Source organism: Phyllobates terribilis, unplaced genomic scaffold (assembly GCF_046119375.1).
Source record: "Phyllobates terribilis strain yellow unplaced genomic scaffold, ASM4611937v1 Scaffold_11__3_contigs__length_659146591, whole genome shotgun sequence".
Classification (NCBI taxonomy): Eukaryota; Metazoa; Chordata; class Amphibia; order Anura; family Dendrobatidae; genus Phyllobates; species Phyllobates terribilis.
This window is the reverse complement of record NW_027362771.1, coordinates 113,330,744-113,351,791: the sequence shown is the minus strand read 5'-3', so window position 1 is coordinate 113,351,791 and position 21,048 is coordinate 113,330,744. Positions and strand designations below refer to the sequence as shown.

The following is a 21,048-nucleotide window of genomic DNA, read 5'->3' as shown; positions in this document are numbered from 1 at the left end:
CATAACTGGATTTTTTCTCAGTAATGATGAAAATTAATGTTAATACGCAGTTTGAGTGTACAGCGGGGTGGGGGGAGGGGCAGGGGATGGATCTCTGCAGGAACAATGAAGATCTCCATTTTTTTTTCTCTTTCCCGCATTTGCAGTGGGGAGGTGCAATCTGTCAGCCTATCAGCAGCGCACACACGGAGCGAAGTGCTTTTTTTCACACAAGCAAGGGCATGTGTCATTGGCAGTGTATGTCACATGTCCTTGCCCTATAAGACCAAGCCATTTTCCCCGTCGCCACCATTTTCTCACTGCTGCAGCTGCGTGTTAGACGGCACCGCTGTTGCTGTGTGCGCTATACCTTGTTAATTTCAAGCCAATTTTCGCACAAATATACAGATAGCTTGGGAGTAGGGAATAGTTGTGATTGCAGTCCTTTTAAGGACTAGGTTACAGCATTTCCTACGACTTTTATCAGGCAGGTCTGTGCTCTTAAATAGATAGGTTGTGGGAGTAAAGACTAATTGTAATTGGAGTCCATTTCAGGACTAGGTTACATCAGTTCCTATCAGTTTTTGCCAGGCAGGTCTGTGCCAGTGCTGTGCAAGTTTTTTTCACAGCATTTGGCTGAATCTAGCAAAGCTAATCCTTTTTGGCCTATTGCAGAGTGTGTTAGTCAGTGGAGTAGCCTATCTGTGTTGCAAGATATACCACCTGTGTATAGAATACCAATTTTTTTACTGCACCTAGTGAAGTAAAATCTTTTGGGAATAGCATCATTCTATTAGTCCATCTATACTGACCTCCATCAGGTTGCAAACTGAATCTAATTTTTTTCTGCATCTAGCTCTGAAAAAATATTTGGCCTTCTAGCAGTGTGTGGGACTTGTTCTATTAGTCCATCTATACTGACCTCCATCAGGTTGCAAACTGAATATATTTTTTTCTGCATCTACCTCTGAAAAAATATTGGCCTTCTAGTAGTGTGTGGGACTTTCTCTGTTAGTCCATCTATACTGACCTGCATCAGGTTGCAAACTGAATATATTTTTTTCTGCATCTACCTCTGAAAAAATATTGGGCTTCTAGCTGTGTGTGGGTCTTGTTCTATTAATCCATCTATACTGACCTCCATCAGGTTGCAAACTGAATATAATTTTTTTCTGCATCTAGCTCTGAAAAAATATTTGGCCTTCTAGTAGTGTGTCGGACTTTCTCTATTAGTCCATCTATACTGACCTCCATCAGGTTGCAAATTAAAAATAATTTTTATCTGCATCTACAGTACCTCTGAAAAAATATTTGGGCTTCTAGCTGTGTGTGGGTCTTGTTCTATTAATCCATCTATACAGACCTCCATCAGGTTGCAAACTGAATATAATTTTTTTCTGCATCTACCTCTGAAAAAATATTGGGCTTCTAGCTGTGTGTGGGACTTGTTGTATTAGTCCATCTATACTGACCTCCATCAGGTTGCAAATTGAATATAATTTTTTTCTGCATCTAACCCAGCCAATAGTTTTGGCCTAATACCACAGTTTGGCCACTCAGCTCTGCTCGGTTACCATCCATTGTTTTTTTGTGCAAACAACTCCAGAGTTGTGAATTAGTTAACCACCAAAATGAGTGGAAAAAGGCCTGCTGCTGGTGGAAAGGGGAATAGGCGTGTTGGGAAGGGGAAAAAAGGTTGTGTCCGTGGGGTAGGTGTTAAAGCAACAGTAACATCTGCAGAAGAAAGACCATCTTCCAGCCAAGCTAAAATGTCTACTTCTTTTAGCGGACAATGTGATAAGATCCCTTTCTTACGGCCACGCCAATCGCTACAAATTCCAGATGAGGCACAAAAACAGCAGGTGCTTCAACGGATATCAAGTGCTCCTTTAAGTGGGCTCTCCTCCACATCAACTTCAACATCACAAATACTCCAGTCCTCAAAGGTGTCACCCAAATCGCACTTGCTTCCTCACAGCTCCCAAATCTCCAGCTGCCCGTCTGAGTATGAGGTAGAACAGATGGTTGAGTCTGCAGAGCTGTTTACTCATACTATAGCCTGGGAATCAGAGGTCGACTCCAGCGCTTCTGTGAATCCAGACGAGGAAATGATCTGCACTGATGCCTAGAATCTTTATGAGTCGGATCCAGGACCAGACACAGAAGGTTCTGACCATAATGTAGACCCTCATTCCCAAACTGTAACTCCTGTTGGTGGAGACAATGAGGAAGACGATGATAAGACTCAAATACCTGATTGGAGCGACAACTTTAGTTTTTTGTCAGGGCAGGAACAGGTTGGCTCTGAGGACGACGGGTGTGATAACACACAGGGTGATGATGATGAGGTTGGAGATCCCACTTACTGTCAACCCACAGTCAGCCAAGAGATGAGGTCAGCAGAGGAGGTGGAGGAAGATGCTAGTGACGACGAGGTCAGGTTGCGCCTTCCTGGACAGAGACGTAGTACTGGAAGCACGTCAACAACTGCATCCTCAAACACAACTCTGCCTCTCACCACAAGTCGTGGTGGCTCTTCAGGTCGCATGGGTGCTAAGCCTTGCATAGCCTGGGCATTTTTTCAGATCGATAAAGATGACCTAACTCGTGTTATCTGTAACATTTGTCAGCAAAAGCTAAGTAGAGGCCAAAAAATACATAGTTTGAGTACTTCATGCATGAACCGGCACATGGACATGAAGCATAAGTTGCAGTGGGAAGCTCAGTGTGCTACAATGCGGCCTAGCCGGCCGGGCCAACCACCGTCTGCCATATCTTGTGCATCCACGGCCTCTTCATCCTCTGTGACTGGGGGGACAGCAGTCACACCTGTTTTGGGGCGCAGACCTGCCACCTCTTTACCCGCAACAGCCAGCGTGATTGGCAGGTCATCATTTTCTTTGGAGGTGGTAACACCAGCTGGTGTTGAGCGCTGTCCGACATCGATAGCACCACATTTGGATCAAGGCAACCTAACACGTCCGCCTGCATCTTCCTCACAGACCGGCAGTTTGCCGGGGACACCCTTATCAACCCCGTCTAAGCACAATAGCCAGCCCTCGGTCCCTCAGATGTGGACAAGTAAAAGACCATTTCCTCCTAGCCATGAGAAAGTTAAGAGGTTGAATTTCACCATCTGCAAGCTCTTGGCTACAGAAATGCTGCCTTTCCGCCTGGTGGACACAGAGGATTTTCGAGACCTTATGTCCGTCGCAGTGCCCCAGTACCAGATGCCCAGTCGGCACTACTTCTCAAAGAAAGGTGTGCCTGCGCTCCACCAGCATGTCGCACACAACATCACCGCTTCTTTGAGAAACTCTGTGTGTGACAGGGTGCATTTCACCACAGACACTTGGACGAGTAGGCATGGACAGGGGCGTTACATGTCGCTGACTGGGCACTGGGTAACTATGGTGACAGCAGGACAAGGGGCTGCTGTCCAAGTCTTGCCGTCCCCACGAGTTGTGCGTCAATCCTCTTTATGTCAAAGTTCCTCCACTGCTTCTGCCTCCTCAACCTCCTCTCGGTCTTCCACCTGCACCCAAAGCCTGTCTGGTCATGCCACAAGCTTTCTAACTGCGCAGAAGGGATCCTGCACACCTCCTTACTATGCTGGCAGTAGGGCTCAACGTCATCAGGCGGTTTTTACATTGAAATGTCTGGGAAATGTGAGTCACACAGCTGAGGAGTTGTGGTCAGCTCTGGAGAACCAATTTCATGAATGGTTGTCTCCACTGGACCTGAAACCAGGGAAGGCCGTGTGCGACAATGCTGCAAACCTGGGTGCGGCCCTTCGCCGGGGCAATGTCACACACGTGCCTTGTATGGCTCACGTGTTGAACCTGGTTGTCCAGCAATTTTTAGCCCACTATCCCAGACTAGATGGCCTTCTGCAGAGGGCACGGTCGCTGTGTGCTCACTTCTGCCGTTCGCATCCCGCAGCTCAGCGACTTACATCTCTACAGAAGTCGTTGGGCCTGCCACTTCACCGGCTAAAATGCGATGTGCCTACCCGGTGGAATTCAACTCTGCACATGTTGCAGCGACTGTGGCAGCACCGACAAGCCCTGGTGCAATACGTTCTGACGTATAGCCTGGGCCAACGAGATTCAGAGGTGGGGCAAATCACGCTGGAGGAGTGGTCTCAGATCAGGGACCTATGCACCCTTCTGCACAGTTTTGAAATGGCGACGAAGATGTTTAGTGCTGACGATGCCATTATCAGCATGACTATTCCGGTGATTTACATGCTGGAGCACATGTTAAACAGAATTCGGAGTCAGGTGGTGGCACAAGAGGAGGTGGAGGAAGTAGAGGAGGAGGAGTTGTATGCGGAAGGGCTAACATATGCAAGGTCCAGACGGTCGGCAGCACCAAGGCGGCAGGCATGTGAGGGTGGGGGAGATGGTTTTACCAGGGCGCATGGTAGCAGCCAAACTAGTGAGGAAGGTGCAGGAGCCCAGGAAGAAGTGGAGGACGAACTGATGGAAGACTCATCAGATGAGGGAGACCTTGATCACATTTCTGTTGTGCGAGGTTGGGGGGAGAGGACAGAGGAAGGAAGCATGATTGTTACCTCGCCACCAACACAACAGGGACTTGGTGCTCCTGGATGCGCAACACACATGAGTGTCTTCTTGCTGCACTACCTGCAACATGACCCTCGAATTGTGAGAATTAGAAATAATCCTGACTACTGGGTTGCCACACTGTTAGATCCCCGGTACAAAAGTAAATTTGCCGAAATTATTCCTGCCATAGAAAGGGATGCACGCATGCAGGAGTATCAGCAGAGACTGTTGCAGAATCTTACATGTGCTTTTCCACAAAATACCAGTGGTGCACGTAGTGAATCTCACAGTTCCAACTTGCCAACCGTGGGACCGTCAAGTGTTCAGCACTCAAACCGTAACAGAACCACAGTATCTGCTGGTAACATCAATTTTGCGGAATCATTTCACCACTTTTTTAGCCCATCCTTTGCAAGGCCACAGGAGACAAGAAGTCTGACACATAGTCAACGCCTAGAGACGATGGTACAGGAGTATCTCCAAGTAAACATTGAAGCCACGACTGTGTCACTGGACCCTTGCTCTTTTTGGGCTTCCAATCTGGATAAATGGCCGGAGCTAGCCACTTACGCCTTGGAGATCTTGTCATGCCCCGCAGCCAGCGTTCTGTCTGAACGTGTGTTCAGCGCTGCTGGTGGTGTGCTGACAGATAAGCGCACGCGGCTCTCCACTGATAATGTAGACAGACTCACGTTCATAAAGATGAACAAATCATGGATCCGAAACTACTTTTCTACCCCTGTGTAATCCTGGGGAGAGTAAAAGCTTGATGATTGGTTAAAATCACCCTACCAACCGTTTTAAGCTTTCAAATTACTAATCATGTTTATCTGTATCTTGGCTGGAAAATAATTTGGGCTTTGTAGCAGTGTGCAGCACTGATCCTATTAGGCCATCTATACTAAAGCTTCACCAGATTTAAAATTAATAATAATTTTTAGCTGCATCTAGCCCGGAAAATAATTTTGGGGCTCCGAGATGCGCAAGACACATAAGTGCCTTCTTGCTGCACTACCTGCAGCATGACCCTCATATTGTCAGAATTCGAAGTAATCATGACTACTGGGTTGCCACACTCTTAGATCCCCCAAACTTTTCGATCAACCTTTTCATTTTAATAAAGACCAAAAAAATGGCCATTTTTGAAATTATAAGCATTAGCAGGTTGTTAGAAACTGAAATCAAACAGTTTTCAACTCAAAACTTTATTCTAGGTGATGTTACATTTTCACATAGGACCCCTTGTTCGAAAGGAGCTTCTGAACTCTCTCGTCCATTGAATTTGTCAGGTTTTGGATGGTTTCTGCTTCAATTGTTTTGCATGAGGACAGAATACCCTCCCAGAGCTGTTGCTTAGATGTGAACTGCCTCCCGCCATCATAGACACTCCTTTTAATGATGCTCCAAAGGTTCTGAATGGGGTACAGGTCAGGGGAGCATGGGGGTCACACCATAAGTTTGTCCCCTTTTATGCCCATATCAGCCAGAGATGCAGATGTTTTATGTGCAGCATGAGATGGTGCATTATCATGCAGAAAAATGATCTTGCTGTGAAATACACGGTTCTTCTTCTTGAACCATGGCAGGAAGTTCTGTTTGAGAAAATCCACATACATTATGGAGTTCATCTTTAGCGCCTTCAGGGATCCTAAAAGGGCCGACAATCTCTCTCCCCATGATTCCAGCCCAAAACATTACTCCACCTCCTCCTTGTTGGCGCTGTAGCCGTGTTTGCGTGGGGTGTCCATCAACCAGCCATCCTCCACTCCATCCATCTGGACCATCGAGCGCTGCACGGCACTCATCCGTGAACAAAACAGTTTTGAAATCAGTCTTCATGTAATGTTTGGCCCACTGGAGCCGTTTCTGCTTGTGTGAAGTGGATAGAGGAGGTCGACAGGATGGCGTATGCACAGCTGCAAACCTCTGAAGGACCCTGCATCTTGTTGTTCGGGGAACGTTGGAGGCACAAGCAGCTTCAAAAACTTGTCTGCTGCTATTACAAGGCTTTTTTGCCGCTGCTCTTTCAACCTGACGTAATTGCCTGTAGGAAAGAGTCCTCAATTTGCCCTTATCAGCACGCACACGTGTGTACTGTGAATCAGCTACATACTTCTTGATTGCCAAGACACTTCATCCTGATCATCGCACAATGTTGATTGTAGTCATGCCTTGACCTAAACACTCCACAATTTGTTGCTTCTCAGCAGCCGACACATCCTTTTTCTTTCCCATTTTGGCAGAAAATGTAGGCTGCTTAATAATGTGAGACAGCCTTGTTAAGTAGTCTTGCCTTTCATTGGACACACCTGCCAAACTAATTAGCACAGGTGTCTGCAATTGCTTACAGTGATATAAAGAGCCCTGACACACATCACCATCAATGAGTTTAACTGACAAACAAACAAATTCTTCCCTTATCACTCCTAAACACTTTTTGCATAATAATTTGGAACGCAGTGTACATGTGCTTTTCCACAAAACACCAGTGGTTCACGTAGTGAATCTTACAGTTCTAACTTGCCAACCGTGGTCTGTATGGAGTTGTTCAATAAAGGGCCCAAAATTAAGATAACATAGATGGGAGAGGTCTCTATGAATAGGAATTCCTAAGTATTTGATACCCTGTGAAGGCCAGGCAAAGGGAAAGTTGGACTGGATGGAATCCTATATGGATTTGGGGAGGGAGACATCGAGGGCCTCAGACTTCGCTGCATTGATTTTAAAATTTGACCATGTAACAAAGTGATCTATTTCAGCCATAACAGCATGGATGGATATATGTGATTGAGTGATATATACTAGGACATCATCAGCAAATAGAGAGCACTTGTACTCGGTGCCTCCCACCTCAATCCACCTAATATTGGGGTTATGGCGAATTGATGAGAGCAGGTGCTCCGTCACTAGGATGTATAAGAGAGGGGACAGAGGACATCCCTGCCTTGTCCCATTGGTGATTGTGAAAGGTGATGAAAATGTTCTGATGCACCCCCTGGGCCTTGGGACACCCGGAGCCGGACCCTTTTTGGTGGATGCTGGTGGTTGTAGTCTTCGTGGCGGCGACCCGGTTCCGTGGCTCAGGGTGGTCAAACCAGTGGCGGAACTATTTATGTGGTTTTGATGTTTAAATGTCCGACTACGCCACCCGTGGATTGCGGTCAGAGTGAACCGCCGCTGCAGGGCAGACCGCTGAGGCTGGTGTTGTGGGTGCAGCAGAGCGTAGCATAACTCCCCACGGGAGGAGTATAGCCTCAGGGCAGTGTATGCGGAGGATGGGGGTGATGGTGCAGGGCAGCAGCAGTAACGACACGGAGTCAGTGATGCAGTCCAGGGCCTTTACTCACAGTTCTTATTATCCAGACCACGTCTGCAGGTAACGGCTGCCCACGTCGTACTGTGCTCACCAGGTGAGGGGCTCAGACAACTCCCAGATAACTTTTGAGCGCTTCACAGGACCCCCTTTGTGTGTCCTTTGTCTGGCCTTTCTTACCAACCCTTCTGTCTGGCTGCCTCGGGCCTCCTCTTGGTAAACTTGGCGCCAGTTTCCCTGACCCTATGTGGTGCCTTCCTAGCGGGTGTAGCGAGGGGCTGCGCCACATAAAATGTCACAGCCTCCGGTTTCTAGCTGAGGGTCGTTTCCTGCCTCCACTAGTTTCGGGGACCGGTCTCCCCCTTTGGCCTGACCCCTCCACGCAGGTGGATTCGGGCGTGCGGTGGCGACTCGCCCGTCCGCACCCCTGGGATCCCTTCATTCCTCGTTCCTGGAGCCTTCTCCGCTCCTCTTCCTTCCTTCTCCCTCTTCCAGGCCTGGGCCTCTGTTACTAGGCCCGCCTCCGGAGCAGAGCTCATGCAGAGCCCCTGCTCCCTGCCACTTCTGCTCAGACTTCTCTGCACTGAACTAAGATGGTGCCCACCTTTTATACTCCCTTCTCAATGCACCCAGGAACTGCTTCCTCCCTGCTCCTGCACTACAGGGTTCCCCTTCCTCAGTGTTCCCTCCCCCCACTCCAGCCAGGGACAGGGACTGTCGTGCCCATCTCAGAAGCATATTGGTCGCCCTGCCCCACGGCAATGTGGTGTAATGCATGCAGGTGTCGGGTCCTGATCCACACTCCATCCTTACCTGAGAGTGAGATATCACACCTCTGGGTGAGGTGCAATACCTCTGTAGCAACCGAGCCCTCAGGGTGCTACAGTTCCATTTATCTTCAGCCTAGGTGACGTATTGTGATACAGGGCCGTGATTTTGGCTATAAAAGGGTCCCCTAGACCCCTACCCCAAGCTTTTTAAGAGAATCATATATGGCGTGCCAGGAGACTCTATGGAATGCTTTCTCAGCATCCAACGAGAGTATCTAATTACAAATTTTTAACTGCATCTAGCCCAGGAAATACTTTGTGCCTAGTAGCAGTGTCTGCTAGTCAGCGGATTATCCCGGCTGTTAAGCAAGCTACACCACCTGTAGTTTAGACACTTAATTTTTTCAAAGGAAATGCTTCGGGACCATGGGATACTCAGTGAAGAGCATCAGGAGGCACCCCAAGGCATAGGGGCTGGGACTGGCAGTAGGATACCTTGCGGTGGACAGCCGAGCTCGATCCTTATAAAAGCTTTTTAACTGCAGCAGCTTTAGTGGACGCTACTGGAGCTGGAATTACGCGGCTGCTGGCATGAGACTTGCCCTCCAATAGATCCTTGTAAATGGATTTAAAGTGTGTTCATTCAAATTAGAGAGACAATTTAAATTAAAAAGCTTAGAGCTGCCTCCACCACAGGGGGGCTCGCTCGACCCACCAGCGGACAGGCACCAGTATTGGGAGAGGGGGGCTGGCCATCAGGGTTCACCGCGGCTCTGGCACAAACCCGGCGACACGGAGGTGGCACGGGCAGGAGCGGACTGGCCGTGTCGGCTTCTCACTTTTTGGATTTTAGAAGGGCATGACATGCCTATATCTGTGTCTCCCCCTCCTTTTACTCCTCCACCTCTTTTATTTTCGCATGACTATATGTACTTGTCACTTTTCCATGTGTTAGTTATGTCTTCTGAGCAGTTTGTCAGCTTTTGGACACCTTTGAAGGTGTTTTCTATGTGTTTCTATGTGTTTTTGTTTGCCTGCCATTGGTTTTAACGGTGTTCGAAGGTGTTCGACGAACAGTTCGACGAACAGTTCGGCGAACACACGGGTGTTCGACGAACCGAACCGAACTCGAACACTACGGGGGTGGCTCAACACTAGTGTCCAGTTCACATCCAGATTCTGGAGAGCTTTGTGTAAGCTTCTGAACATTGTCCTGAATTTCTCGTCTGCATACCACCCTCAATCCAATGAACAGGTAGAGAGAATCAACAAGATTCTGGCCAACTTCCTGCGGCACTTCACAAATGCACATCATGACGTTTGGGTCAAGCTCATACCATGGGCGGAGGTCTCGTATAACCTATAACCACGTAAGTGAGTCTTCTGAAAATTCTCCATTCTTTATTGTATTTGGTCAACAGCCAGGAATTCCCCTTCCGGTGTTGGCTGCTTCTGGCGTACCAGCATCATATGATCTTCCAAAGGATTTCTTGAAGATATGGGAGGACACTAAAGACACTCTACAGAGATCATCTGTGTGTTTGAAGAGGCATGCAGACAAGAGACGCTTGGATCCACCTTGTTATTGTCCAGGAGATAAGGAGATCTTCTAATTAGATCCGTCTTAAGATCCCATCTCACATCGTTCCCTTTGAAGTCATGAAGCAAATTAAGGCTGTATCCTATAAGTTGTACCCTGTAAGTTGAAGTTGCCAGCCTCCTTACGGATACACAATTCCTTCCATGTGTCCCTCCTGAAGCCAGTCATTTTGAGTCCCTTCTTCATAGATCCTGGTTTCACACCTGCTCCCATCAGCTCTGAAGCTGTCTTTGAAGTAGAGAATATCCTAGCCTTGAGGAAAGTGAGAGTAAAAACATTTTTCTTACTCGATTGTAAGGGATTTGGACCCGAAGAAAGGTTGTGGGAGCCCAAAGAAAATATTCATGCTCCACTTCTACAAAAATTTATAGTGGGCTTGAAAAAGAGGTGGTGTAAGGGGGAAGATACTGTTAGAACTGCGACGGCGCCCCTTACTCCCCCTGCAGGGACGCCGGCATGTTCACTTACCCGTCCACGCTCCCTCCTAATCTGTCTCCTCCCAGAACCTGCGCACAGCCCCTGCTATGGACTGTGTAATGGCTGTGTCTCACCAAACAGGGACATGGTCTGATCATACCACAGCTCCTGAGCAGGGGTGGAAGAAAAAGACAGTATGCAGACATTATAGGATGGGATCACAGCTGGCTCTTTTTGTGAGATAAAGCATTTCCCTGACTGTTTTTAAAAAATGTTTTACCTGAAAGAATTATTTGCAATCCCGTGCTTTAATGTCTGTATACTTTTTTGTTCTCTCCCCCTCTCAAGAGCTGTGGTATGATCAGACCATGTTCCATGCACGGTCAGAAACAACATTACACAGCAGGGGCACATTTATAACATTATTTCAGCACAGCAACACTTTTTTTAAACACATCCAATTGTGGAACTTAATATTATTCCAGGAGTTATTGTTTAAAATGAACTTTATTCATGGGACAACCCCTTTAAGGGACTTGAACTTGCAATCATCTATTCCCTTACGATATATACTTCAATATCCGAGTATTGCAGTATATAGTGAAAATCGCTGTCTCCTTTGAAGCTCAACTTATAGCTTAACTGCTCTTCAGAGGAGGACCAAGATGGAAGTAATGGTCCCCTGCAGAAAGCCCCCGCAGCCATGGTAACCTATTGGTGCCCTATGATCGTGTTGTGGGGGGCTGATTGGAGCCTTACAGGATGTGAGTTCATTAAATGTCAGCTCTGACTGGCTGTTAGAGACAAAGGACTGCTATTTCATTCAGCCGGTATCTGCTGTGTGTGGGAACACCAAAGCTCCTGAGTCCCATCCATATGTGGTCACACCATCAAGGAAATACAGTTAAAACCCTAAGGGTTAAATTGCCTTCCTTTAGCCATTACAATTGTGAAATATTAAAAAAAATGCTATTGTTATGACGTTGTTACTGCAGTATATTACAGATCAATTAATTCACAGACACACTGACTATGCAGGTACAGCACCTCCCTATCTCACTTGAATCTGTGGATTATTATACACAATATGACTATCACTCGCATTTTCAATGTTTTTCAACACTATTGCAGTATTACAACATAAACCAATTTTGGTCTTTTTTGTCTCTGTTTGGAAAGAGCTGTACGATTTGACCTAGATTTTACAATCCTATAATATCAAAGCATAAAATGCCATTGCGTGGCTGGCCCCCATCCTTTATACTAGTTATGAGGAAGCCCGATTGGGCGCACCTGATGTCATTAACCCATTCTGTCATTATTCAGCAATGTTTGAAATGGCCAATTTTTATTTCGGGGCCAATCCTCTCAAATCAAAATGCAATCTATTTGAAGTCACATGGACCTGCAAATTTCATGAAATTCGACTCTAATTTTATTTTACACAGATTTATATGATCATCCATATTTATGACCCTATATCACATCAAAGTTGAAAGTGCAGGGAACCCAAGAGCCTGTAAAAGCTAAATGCTGCAAAATTTTGAACAAAACCCAATTGAAAAAATGATCTCTAACCCCAAATACAAGCATTTAAATAAAAAAAATTCTCCCTAAAAATGGACAGCCCCTTTAACTTAATGCTTAATCTATGACCTTCAACTTTATACATATTCCAGTCTTACAACATCTTGTGTCATTTGAGAAAAGCATGTTGAAAGTTGATGATAATTGTATATTTGAGCTTCTTCTTGTGAGTCTAGTGTATGTTTTATTATGTCATTCAAACAGCACTTTCTTTTCCAAGAAAAGTTCAAGACTTGGATGTGTGCCAGCACCTCTGTATGAAATTTGAGCCAAATTTCAACAAAGATCATCCAGTAAGTATTGCTAAATAAAATGTAATTTAAAATGTGTATTGATTTTTTGCAACCATTCACTGCATACGGTATAAGTACACATAAAATCCCAATTCCAAAATAAGTTGGGACACTGTGTAAATTGTTACGAAAACAAGAATGCAATCATATGGAAATCTCTTATAGCTCTATTTTATTCACTACAGAACATAGAACACAGATCAGAAGCTGAAAGACATTTTTCTATTTCATTTGAAAAAGTTAACTCATTTATAAACTGATGGCCCCAACACATCTCAAAAAAGTTGGGTATGGGTTAACAAAAACGCCTTTGTGAATTATTTTGCTCAACTGAAATATTATGTATATTACATATTATGTAATATTATATATATATATATATATATATATATATATATATATACATATTAGAGCAAAGAACCTACCTATCTTACTTGAATCTTTACATTATTATTCACAGATTGACTACCACTCCCATTTCCAATGTTCTTCATCACTAGTGCAGTAGTACATCACAGTTCAATCTTGCCCTTTTTCTGTCCCTTTGTGAAATGAGCTGTATGCTCTGACCTCTACCGCTGCTTTACCGGCCCCCATCTTTTATACTGGCTGTTATGGAAAAGCTCCACTGGCCTCCCCTGACTTCATTAGCCCATTCTTTTATTCTTCAGCAGTGTGTGTGTGAAATGACGCCAGGTATTTTTTTTTTCAACCTGTCACTGACAGCTGGCATCTTCCCCTCATGCCTCAAACATGCCTCGATCAAACCCATCCTCAAAAAGCCCTCCCTTGACCCATCCTCTCTGACTAGCTATCGCCCCATATCACTTCTCCCCTATGCCTCAAAACTACTGGAACAACACGTGCATTCTGAACTGTCCTCCCACTTCTCCGCCTGCTCCCTCTTTGACCGCCTACAATCTGGTTTACGACCGCACCATTCTACTGAAACTGCACTGAATAAAGTCACCAACAACCTACTAACCGCCAAATCCAAGCGACACTACTCTGTCCTCCTCCTCCTGGACCTGTCATCTGCCTTCGACACAGTGGACCATTCCCTCTTACTCCAGACTGTCTCATCTCTCAGCATCACAGACTTGGCACTATCCTGGATCTCCTCATACCTAACAGACCAGACATTCAATGTCTCCCACTCACTCACCACCTCCTCATCTCACCCCCTATCTGTTGGTGTCCCCCAAGGTTCAGTTCTAGGACCCCTTCTCCATCTACACCTTAGGCCTGGGACAGCTCATAGAGTCTCATGGCTTTCATTATCACCTCTATGCCGACGACACACGGATCTACCTCTCTAGAGCCGATATCTCCTCCCTACTAATCAAAGTCCCACAATGTCTGTTCACTATTTCATCCTTCTTCTCTGCTAGATTTCTAAAACTTAAAATGGACAAAACAGAATTCATCATCTTTCCGCCATCTCATTCAACTTCCCCTAACTGACCTATCTATCAACGTCAATGGCTGTCCACTCTCCCCAGTCCCTCAAGCTCACTGCCTTGGGGTAACCCTGGACTCTGAACTCTCCTTCAAACCACATATCCAAGCCCTTTCTACTTCCTGCTGACTCCAACCTAAAAATATCTCCCTGATCTGCACATTTCTCAACCATGAATCTGCAAAAACACTAGTGCATGCCCCCATCATCTCCCGCCTCGACTACTGCAACCTCCTGCTCTGTGGCCTCCCTTCCAACACTCTCGCACCCCTCCAATCTATCCTAAACTCTGCTGCCTGACTAATCCACCTGCCCCCCCGCTATTCCACGGCCTCTCCTCTCTGTCAATCTCTTCACTGGCTCCCCATTGCTCAGAGCCTCCAGTTCAAAACCCTAACCTTGGCATGCAAAGCCATTCACAACCTGTCTCCTCCATATATCTCTGACCTAGTCTCCCAGTACATACCCACACGCAACCTCCGATCCTCACAAGATCTCCTTCTCTACTCCTCTCTTATCTCCTCCTCCCACAGTCACATACAAGATTTCTCCCGTGCATCCCCCCTACTCTGGAACTCTCTACCCCAACATATCAGACTCTCGCCGACCGTGGAAACCTTCAAAAGGAACCTGAAGACCCACCTCTTCTGACAAGCCTACAACCTGCATTAACCATCGCTCCACCATACTGCTCCACGATCAGCCCTACCCTCACCTACTGTATCCTCACCCATCCCTTGTAGATTGTGAGCCCTCGCGGGCAGGGTCCTCTCTCCTCCTGTACCAGTCGCCGTCACGTTTTGTTCAAGATTATTGTAATTGTTTTTGCTATGTATACCCCTTTTCACATGTAAAGCACCGTGGAATAAATGGCTCTATATTAAATAATAATAATATTAATAATGAAGCACGAGACAAAGGTCACGTCAGAGCAGTGTCCTGTCATATATACTGAACGTGCACTCCTCTGTTGAACCTGACAGGAAATGGAGGAGGACTGAACAGACAAATGAACAATCACAATGCACAATCACGAAATCACGATGCCTGACAGGACGCTGCTCTGATGCGACCTCTGTTTCGTGCTTCACCCCGCCCGTCCTGAAGTCTAGGATGGGGTGTAATTAATGGGAGCTGCCATCCTGAAATCCTTACAGGGTGCACTACCTAAAGAATACTTTTTTACTATGAAGGTATTTAAAAAATGACAGTGGCATCTAATGGAGGTATACTATGTATCATAGGCAGTAGTGCTGGATTGCTGACCAGCAGGACAGGCAGGTGAAGAGAGATCAGGAAAGCAGGAAATCCAGAAATGTAGGCAGAATCGTAAGTCAAGAGGGTCGTAAGAGATCAAGCCGAGGTTAATAACATCAGAAGATACAACACAATCAGTAGCAAAGCTATAACTAGGAGCCATGAACTGACTGCTGAGGGTTTAAATAGCAAGGAACCCACCACCCCCATGCCTTCAGCAGAGAATTTAACAAAGTTAACCACTGAAGTTCCAGAACAAAACAAAAAAATGGAAAGAACACAAGTAAGCAGGCCTATGTAATATCTGAGCAACAATTGTGCTGCCCTGCAGCAATCGCAGCCTAATAGCCGTGCCTCATAGTGGACGTGTCCGTTGTGGCAGGAGCGTGTTTACACTTGGATGTTACACTACGCCAGTTGTGATCACAGCAGTTATCATTTGGTGTCTGCCTGGTAATACTGAAATCACCTGCTATTTTCAGCTCCTGAGACTCTTTCATGCATAAAATCCAACACCTGAAGCAGCTGCTTACAAGGAATATATTGCATGCATTTTAGTTTCACTGTCTTACCATACTTATTTGTCACCATTTGTTAACTGCAATATGAAATTGAGTATGTAACAAAAAAATAACATATTTTACATGTATGCAGGCAGAGGATGTTCTTCTTAGAAATCATAACATAAACTATGTCAAAATTATTATCAGCCTAGCCACAGGACATATGACAACTTTAGTTTTACATAAAAATAAAACTAAGAAGACATTTTGCTCATCTTGACCAGAGATGTTGAGGAGCTACAATGCAAAGACCCTTGGTTCACATATAATTACTATGTGAATCAAGTATTATATAATTTTCCCAGACAGATCATTTACATAGAAATTAAGATGTTTTACATCCACTGCTGTCAGATCTAAAACCAAGAAAATGTCATCTAGTGAAACTTGTAGAGGCTATTTCCCTGGGTGGGTATGTGCTGAGTAACTATTACCATATGGCAGGAAACACAGCAAGTTCCCATGTATGCATGGACTGGGCTATGCAGCTGGGAGCTGAGAGGTTTCTCTTTGTAGCAAAGGTTGAGCATGTTTTCATTGCTGTAATGTCAACACTCATGATCATGTTTCACGCCTTGAATACTTTATACCTTAAACAATTATTGTGCAGATTTCTCGATTATTATCTCCAAATTATAAATATATTATTAGATCTCATTTTTCTAAGTTACAATACGTTATAGAAATGGACTTTTATTCAATGTTATAACATAGGTATGAGATTACAATTGTGTATATATATAGTGGGGAAAATAAGTATTTGATACTTTGACGTCTTTGCACTTTTTCCCACCTACAAGGAATGGAGATGTCTGCAATTTTTATTGTACAGTAGGTACAGTACAGACCAAAAGTTTGGACACACCTTCTCATTTAAAGATTTTTCAGTATTTTCATGACTATGAAAATTGTGCATTCACACTGAAGGCATCAAAACTATGAATTAACACATGTGGAATTATATACTTAACAAAAAAGTGTGAAACAACTGAAAATATGTCTTATATTCTAGGTTCTTCAAAGTAGCCACCTTTTGCTTTGATGACTGCTTTGCACACTCTTGGCATTCTCTTGATGAGCTTCAAGTGGTAGTCACCGGAAATGGTTTTCCAACAATCTTGGAGGAGTTCCCAGAGATGCTTAGCACTTATTGTCACTTTTGCCTTCACTCTGCGGTCCAGCTCACTCCAAACCATCTCGATTGGGTTCAGATCTGGTGACTGTGGAGGCCAGGTCATCTGGCGTAGTACCCCATCACTCTCCTTCTTGGTCAAATAGCCCTTACACAGCCTGCAGGTGTGTTTGGGGTCATTGTCCTGTTGAAAAATAAATGATGGTCCAACTAAACGTAAACCGGATGGAATAGCATGCCGCTGCAAGATGCTGTGGTAGCCATGCTGGTTCAGTATGCCTTCAATTTTGAATAAATCCCCAACAGTGTCACCAGCAAAGCACCCCCACACCATCACACCTCCTCCTCCATGCTTCACGGTGGGAACCAGGCATGTAGAGTCCATCCGTTCACCTTTTCTGCGTCGCACAAAGACACGGTGGTTGGAACCAAAGATCTCAAATTTGGACTCATTAGACCAAAGCACCGATTTCCACTGGTCTAATGTCCATTCCTTGTGCTCTTTAGCCCAAACAAGTCTCTTCTGCTTGTTGCCTGTCCTTAGCATTGGTTTCCTAGCAGCTATTTTACCATGAAGGCCTGCTGCACAAAGTCTCCTCGTAACAGTTGTTTAAAGCTTTGGCAATACTCTGTTCCTATTACAACTCGCTGCCCGTTTCCCCCGTCACTATCCACATTCACAATGCCGTTCTGGAGTCTGCTGGTCTCCATCTGACTACTGTCTTTCCCCCTATCCGGTCTAACGGATCTAACAGCCAATCTCCCGAGTCCTTCCTGGTTTCTGGCCCAACCGTGAATCTCCGATCTGACACCTTCAGAGTTTCTGCGATGTCCTGTCACTGGTGCACACGTCTGAGAACCGTGCCGCTGCAACCTGTTCCCTTTCTGTCGACCTACATCAACTGGCTGAGGAACCTTGACTGGCGTCACTTGGATCTGCTGGGTTTGACCGTCATCGTCTGGGCTGGGAACCTTGACTAGCCTCGCACGGGGCTTTGGGGCTTGACCATCGACGTCTGGGCGGATACGTGCCATCTTTCTTCCTGACAGGAGCTCCGGACGCTGCTGTTGCTCCTCCCATCACTCTCTTCGGTGTCAGAATCACCTCAGAACTTGCACAGGTGCTGTTTGTTTCCTCAACCCTTTTCTCTGACTATGCTGTATCCAGAGTCCTGATCAAACTCTTCCCCTCGGTGACGCCTCCTCACTGTTCTGGTTCCACAGTGTCTTGTCTCCTTACAGGTACACTTCAATTGTGAGAGACAGAATATAAAAATAAAAAACAGAAAATCACGTTGTATGATTTTTAAATAATTAAATTGCATTTTACTGCATGAAATAAGTATTTGATCACCTACCAGCCAGAAAGAATTCTGGCTCTCACAAACCTGTTAGTTTTTCTTTAAGAAGCCCTCCTACTCTTCACTCATTAGCTGTATTAATTGCACTTGTTTGAACTCATTACCTGTTTAAAAGACACCTGTCCACACACTCAATCAATCACAATCCAACCTCTCCACCATGACCTAGACCAAAGAGCATTCTAAGGCTGTGTGCCCACGATGCAGTTTTTAAGCGTTTCCACAGCGGCAAAAACGCTGCAGAAATGCTTAAAAAACTCATGGTAGAAGGCCTGCCATGTTCCCCAATGATAATCCGCATGCTGCACATGCTGCGGAAATTTCTGCTGCGGGTTATCATTGCGGAAAAAAATGCAACACTACCAATTATTTTGCAGAAGCGCTGCGTTTTCGCCGCCATTGACTTGCATTGGAACGCTTGGATTCCGCATCCCTGCATCTGTACATGCGGAATCCAAGCATTTCAATGTCCGGAGGGTACCTGGGTGTGGAGGACAGGAGACTCTCCTCCGGACCCTGGTACCATAGAACCTGTAAAAAAAGAATAAAATAAAAAATAAATATTATATTTACCTTCTGATGGCCCCCGGTGTGCTCGCCTTCACTTGCCGGTAGCTCGCGGTGGACTGAAGGACCTGCACTGACGTCATAGTCATGTGACGGCAGGTCCTTCAGTGTAGTGTACCGCGAGCTGCCAGCAAGCCAGGATGGAGCGAAGCAAGACTCCGGGGGCCATCGGAAGGTAAGTATAGATTTATTTTTTTATTTTTTCCATTCTTTAAGGTCACAGTATATAAATCTATGCCATTTGCATGGATTTATATAGTGTGACCAAGTTGACAAGCACTTTCCAAGTGATGCTAAAATCGCTTGGAAAGCGTTTGTCAACCCGCTTGCGGAAATGCATGTGAAGAACGCTTCACATCCGCATGTCCCTGGCAGGAAAAACGCATGTACAATCCGCATGCGTTTTTTCTGCCAGGGAGACGGAGAAACTCTCAGGAAAAAATCCTGAGCATTTCTGCATCGTGGGCACATAGCCTAAGGACACCAGGGACAAAATTGAAGACGTGCAGAAGGCTGGGATAGGCTACAAGACAATAGGCAAGCAGCTTGGTGTGAAGGCATCAACTGTTGGCACAATTATTAGACAATGAAAGAAAGATGAAACCAAAATAGAACTTCTTGGTATCAGCTCTACTCGCCGTGTTTGGAGAAAGAAGAAAGATGAGTACAACCCCAAGAACACCGTCCAAACCATGGAGCATAGTGGGGGTAACATCATACTTTGGGGGTGCTTTTCTGCAAAGGGGACAGGACAACTGCATCGTATTGAAGGGAGGATGGATGGGGTCATGTATTGCGAGATTTTAGCCAACAGCTAAACTTCCCTCAGTAAGAGCATTGAAGATGGTTCATGGCTGGGTCTTCCAGCAAGACAATGACCCGAAACACACAGTCAGGGCAACTAAGGAGTGGCTCTGTAAGAAGCATTTCAAGGTCCTGGAGTGGCCTAGCTAATCTCCAGACCTGAACCCAACAGAAAATCTTTGGAGAGAGATGAGTCTCAATGTTCCCCAGCGACAGCAAAAGATCTGAAGAAGATCTGTATGGGGGAGTGGGCCAAAATCCATGCTTCAGTGTGTGCAAACTTGGTCTAAAACTACAGGAAACGTCTGATCTCTGTAATTGCAAACAAAGCTTTCTGTACCAAATATTAAGTTCTGTTTTTCTACTGGATCAAATACTTATTTCATGCAATAAAATGCAAATTAATTATGTAAAAATCATACAATGTGATTTTATGGATGTTTTTTCAAGATTCTGACTCTTACAGTTGAAGTGTAAAAATTACAGACCCCTCCATTCTTTGTAGGTGGGAAAACTTGCAAAATTGGCAGTGTATCAAATACTTATTTTCCCCACTGTATATATACAGTATCTATATACAGTACAGACCAAAAGTTTGGATACACCTTCTCATTTAAAGATTTTTCTGTATTTTCATGACTTTGAAAATTGTACATTCACACTGAAGGCATCAAAACTATGAATTAACACATGTGGAATTATATACTTAACAAAAAAGTGTGAAACAATTAAAAAATATGTCTTATATTCTAGGTTCTTCAAAGTAACCACCTTTTGCTTTGATGACTGCTTTGCACACTCTTGGCATTCTCTTGATGAGCTTCAAGAGGTAGTCACCGGAAATGGTTTTCACTTCACAGGTGTGCACTGTCAGGTTTAATAAGTGGGATTTCTTGCCTTATAAATGGGGTTGGGACCATCAGTTGTGTTGTGCAGAAGTCAGGTGGATACACAGCTGATAGTCCTACTGAATAGACTGTTAGAATTTGTATTATGGCAAGAAAAAAGCAGCTAAGTAAAGAAAAACGAGTGGCCATCGTTACTTTAAAAAATGAAGGTCAGTCAGTCCGAAAAATTGGGAAAACTTTGAAAGTGTCCCCAAGTGCAGTTGCAAAAACCATCAAGCGCTACAAAGAAACTGGCTCACATGAGGACCGCCCCAGGAAAGGAAGACCAAGAGTCACCTCTGCTTCTGAGGATAAGTTTATCCGAGTCACCAGCCTCAGAAATTGCAGGTTAACAGCAGCTCAGATTAGAGACCAGGTCAATGGCACACAGAGTTCTAGCAGCAGACACATCTCTACAACAACTGTTAAGAGGAGACTTTGTGCAGCAGGCCTTCATGGTAAAATAGCTGCTAGGAAACCACTGCTAA

The 21,048-nt window shown here is 45.2% G+C and overlaps 1 protein-coding gene across 1 annotated transcript in view; it reads left to right on the top strand.

Annotated features, from left to right (window-relative positions):
• LOC141165022 (tyrosine 3-monooxygenase-like) overlaps window positions 1–21,048 on the top strand; it is a 172,700-nt gene that overhangs the window by 19,884 nt on the left and 131,768 nt on the right. Inside the window, exon 4 of the mRNA XM_073650674.1 lies at window positions 12,442–12,530. Coding sequence (XP_073506775.1) covers window positions 12,442–12,530 — 89 coding nt within the window. The remainder of the gene's footprint in view (window positions 1–12,441; window positions 12,531–21,048) is intronic.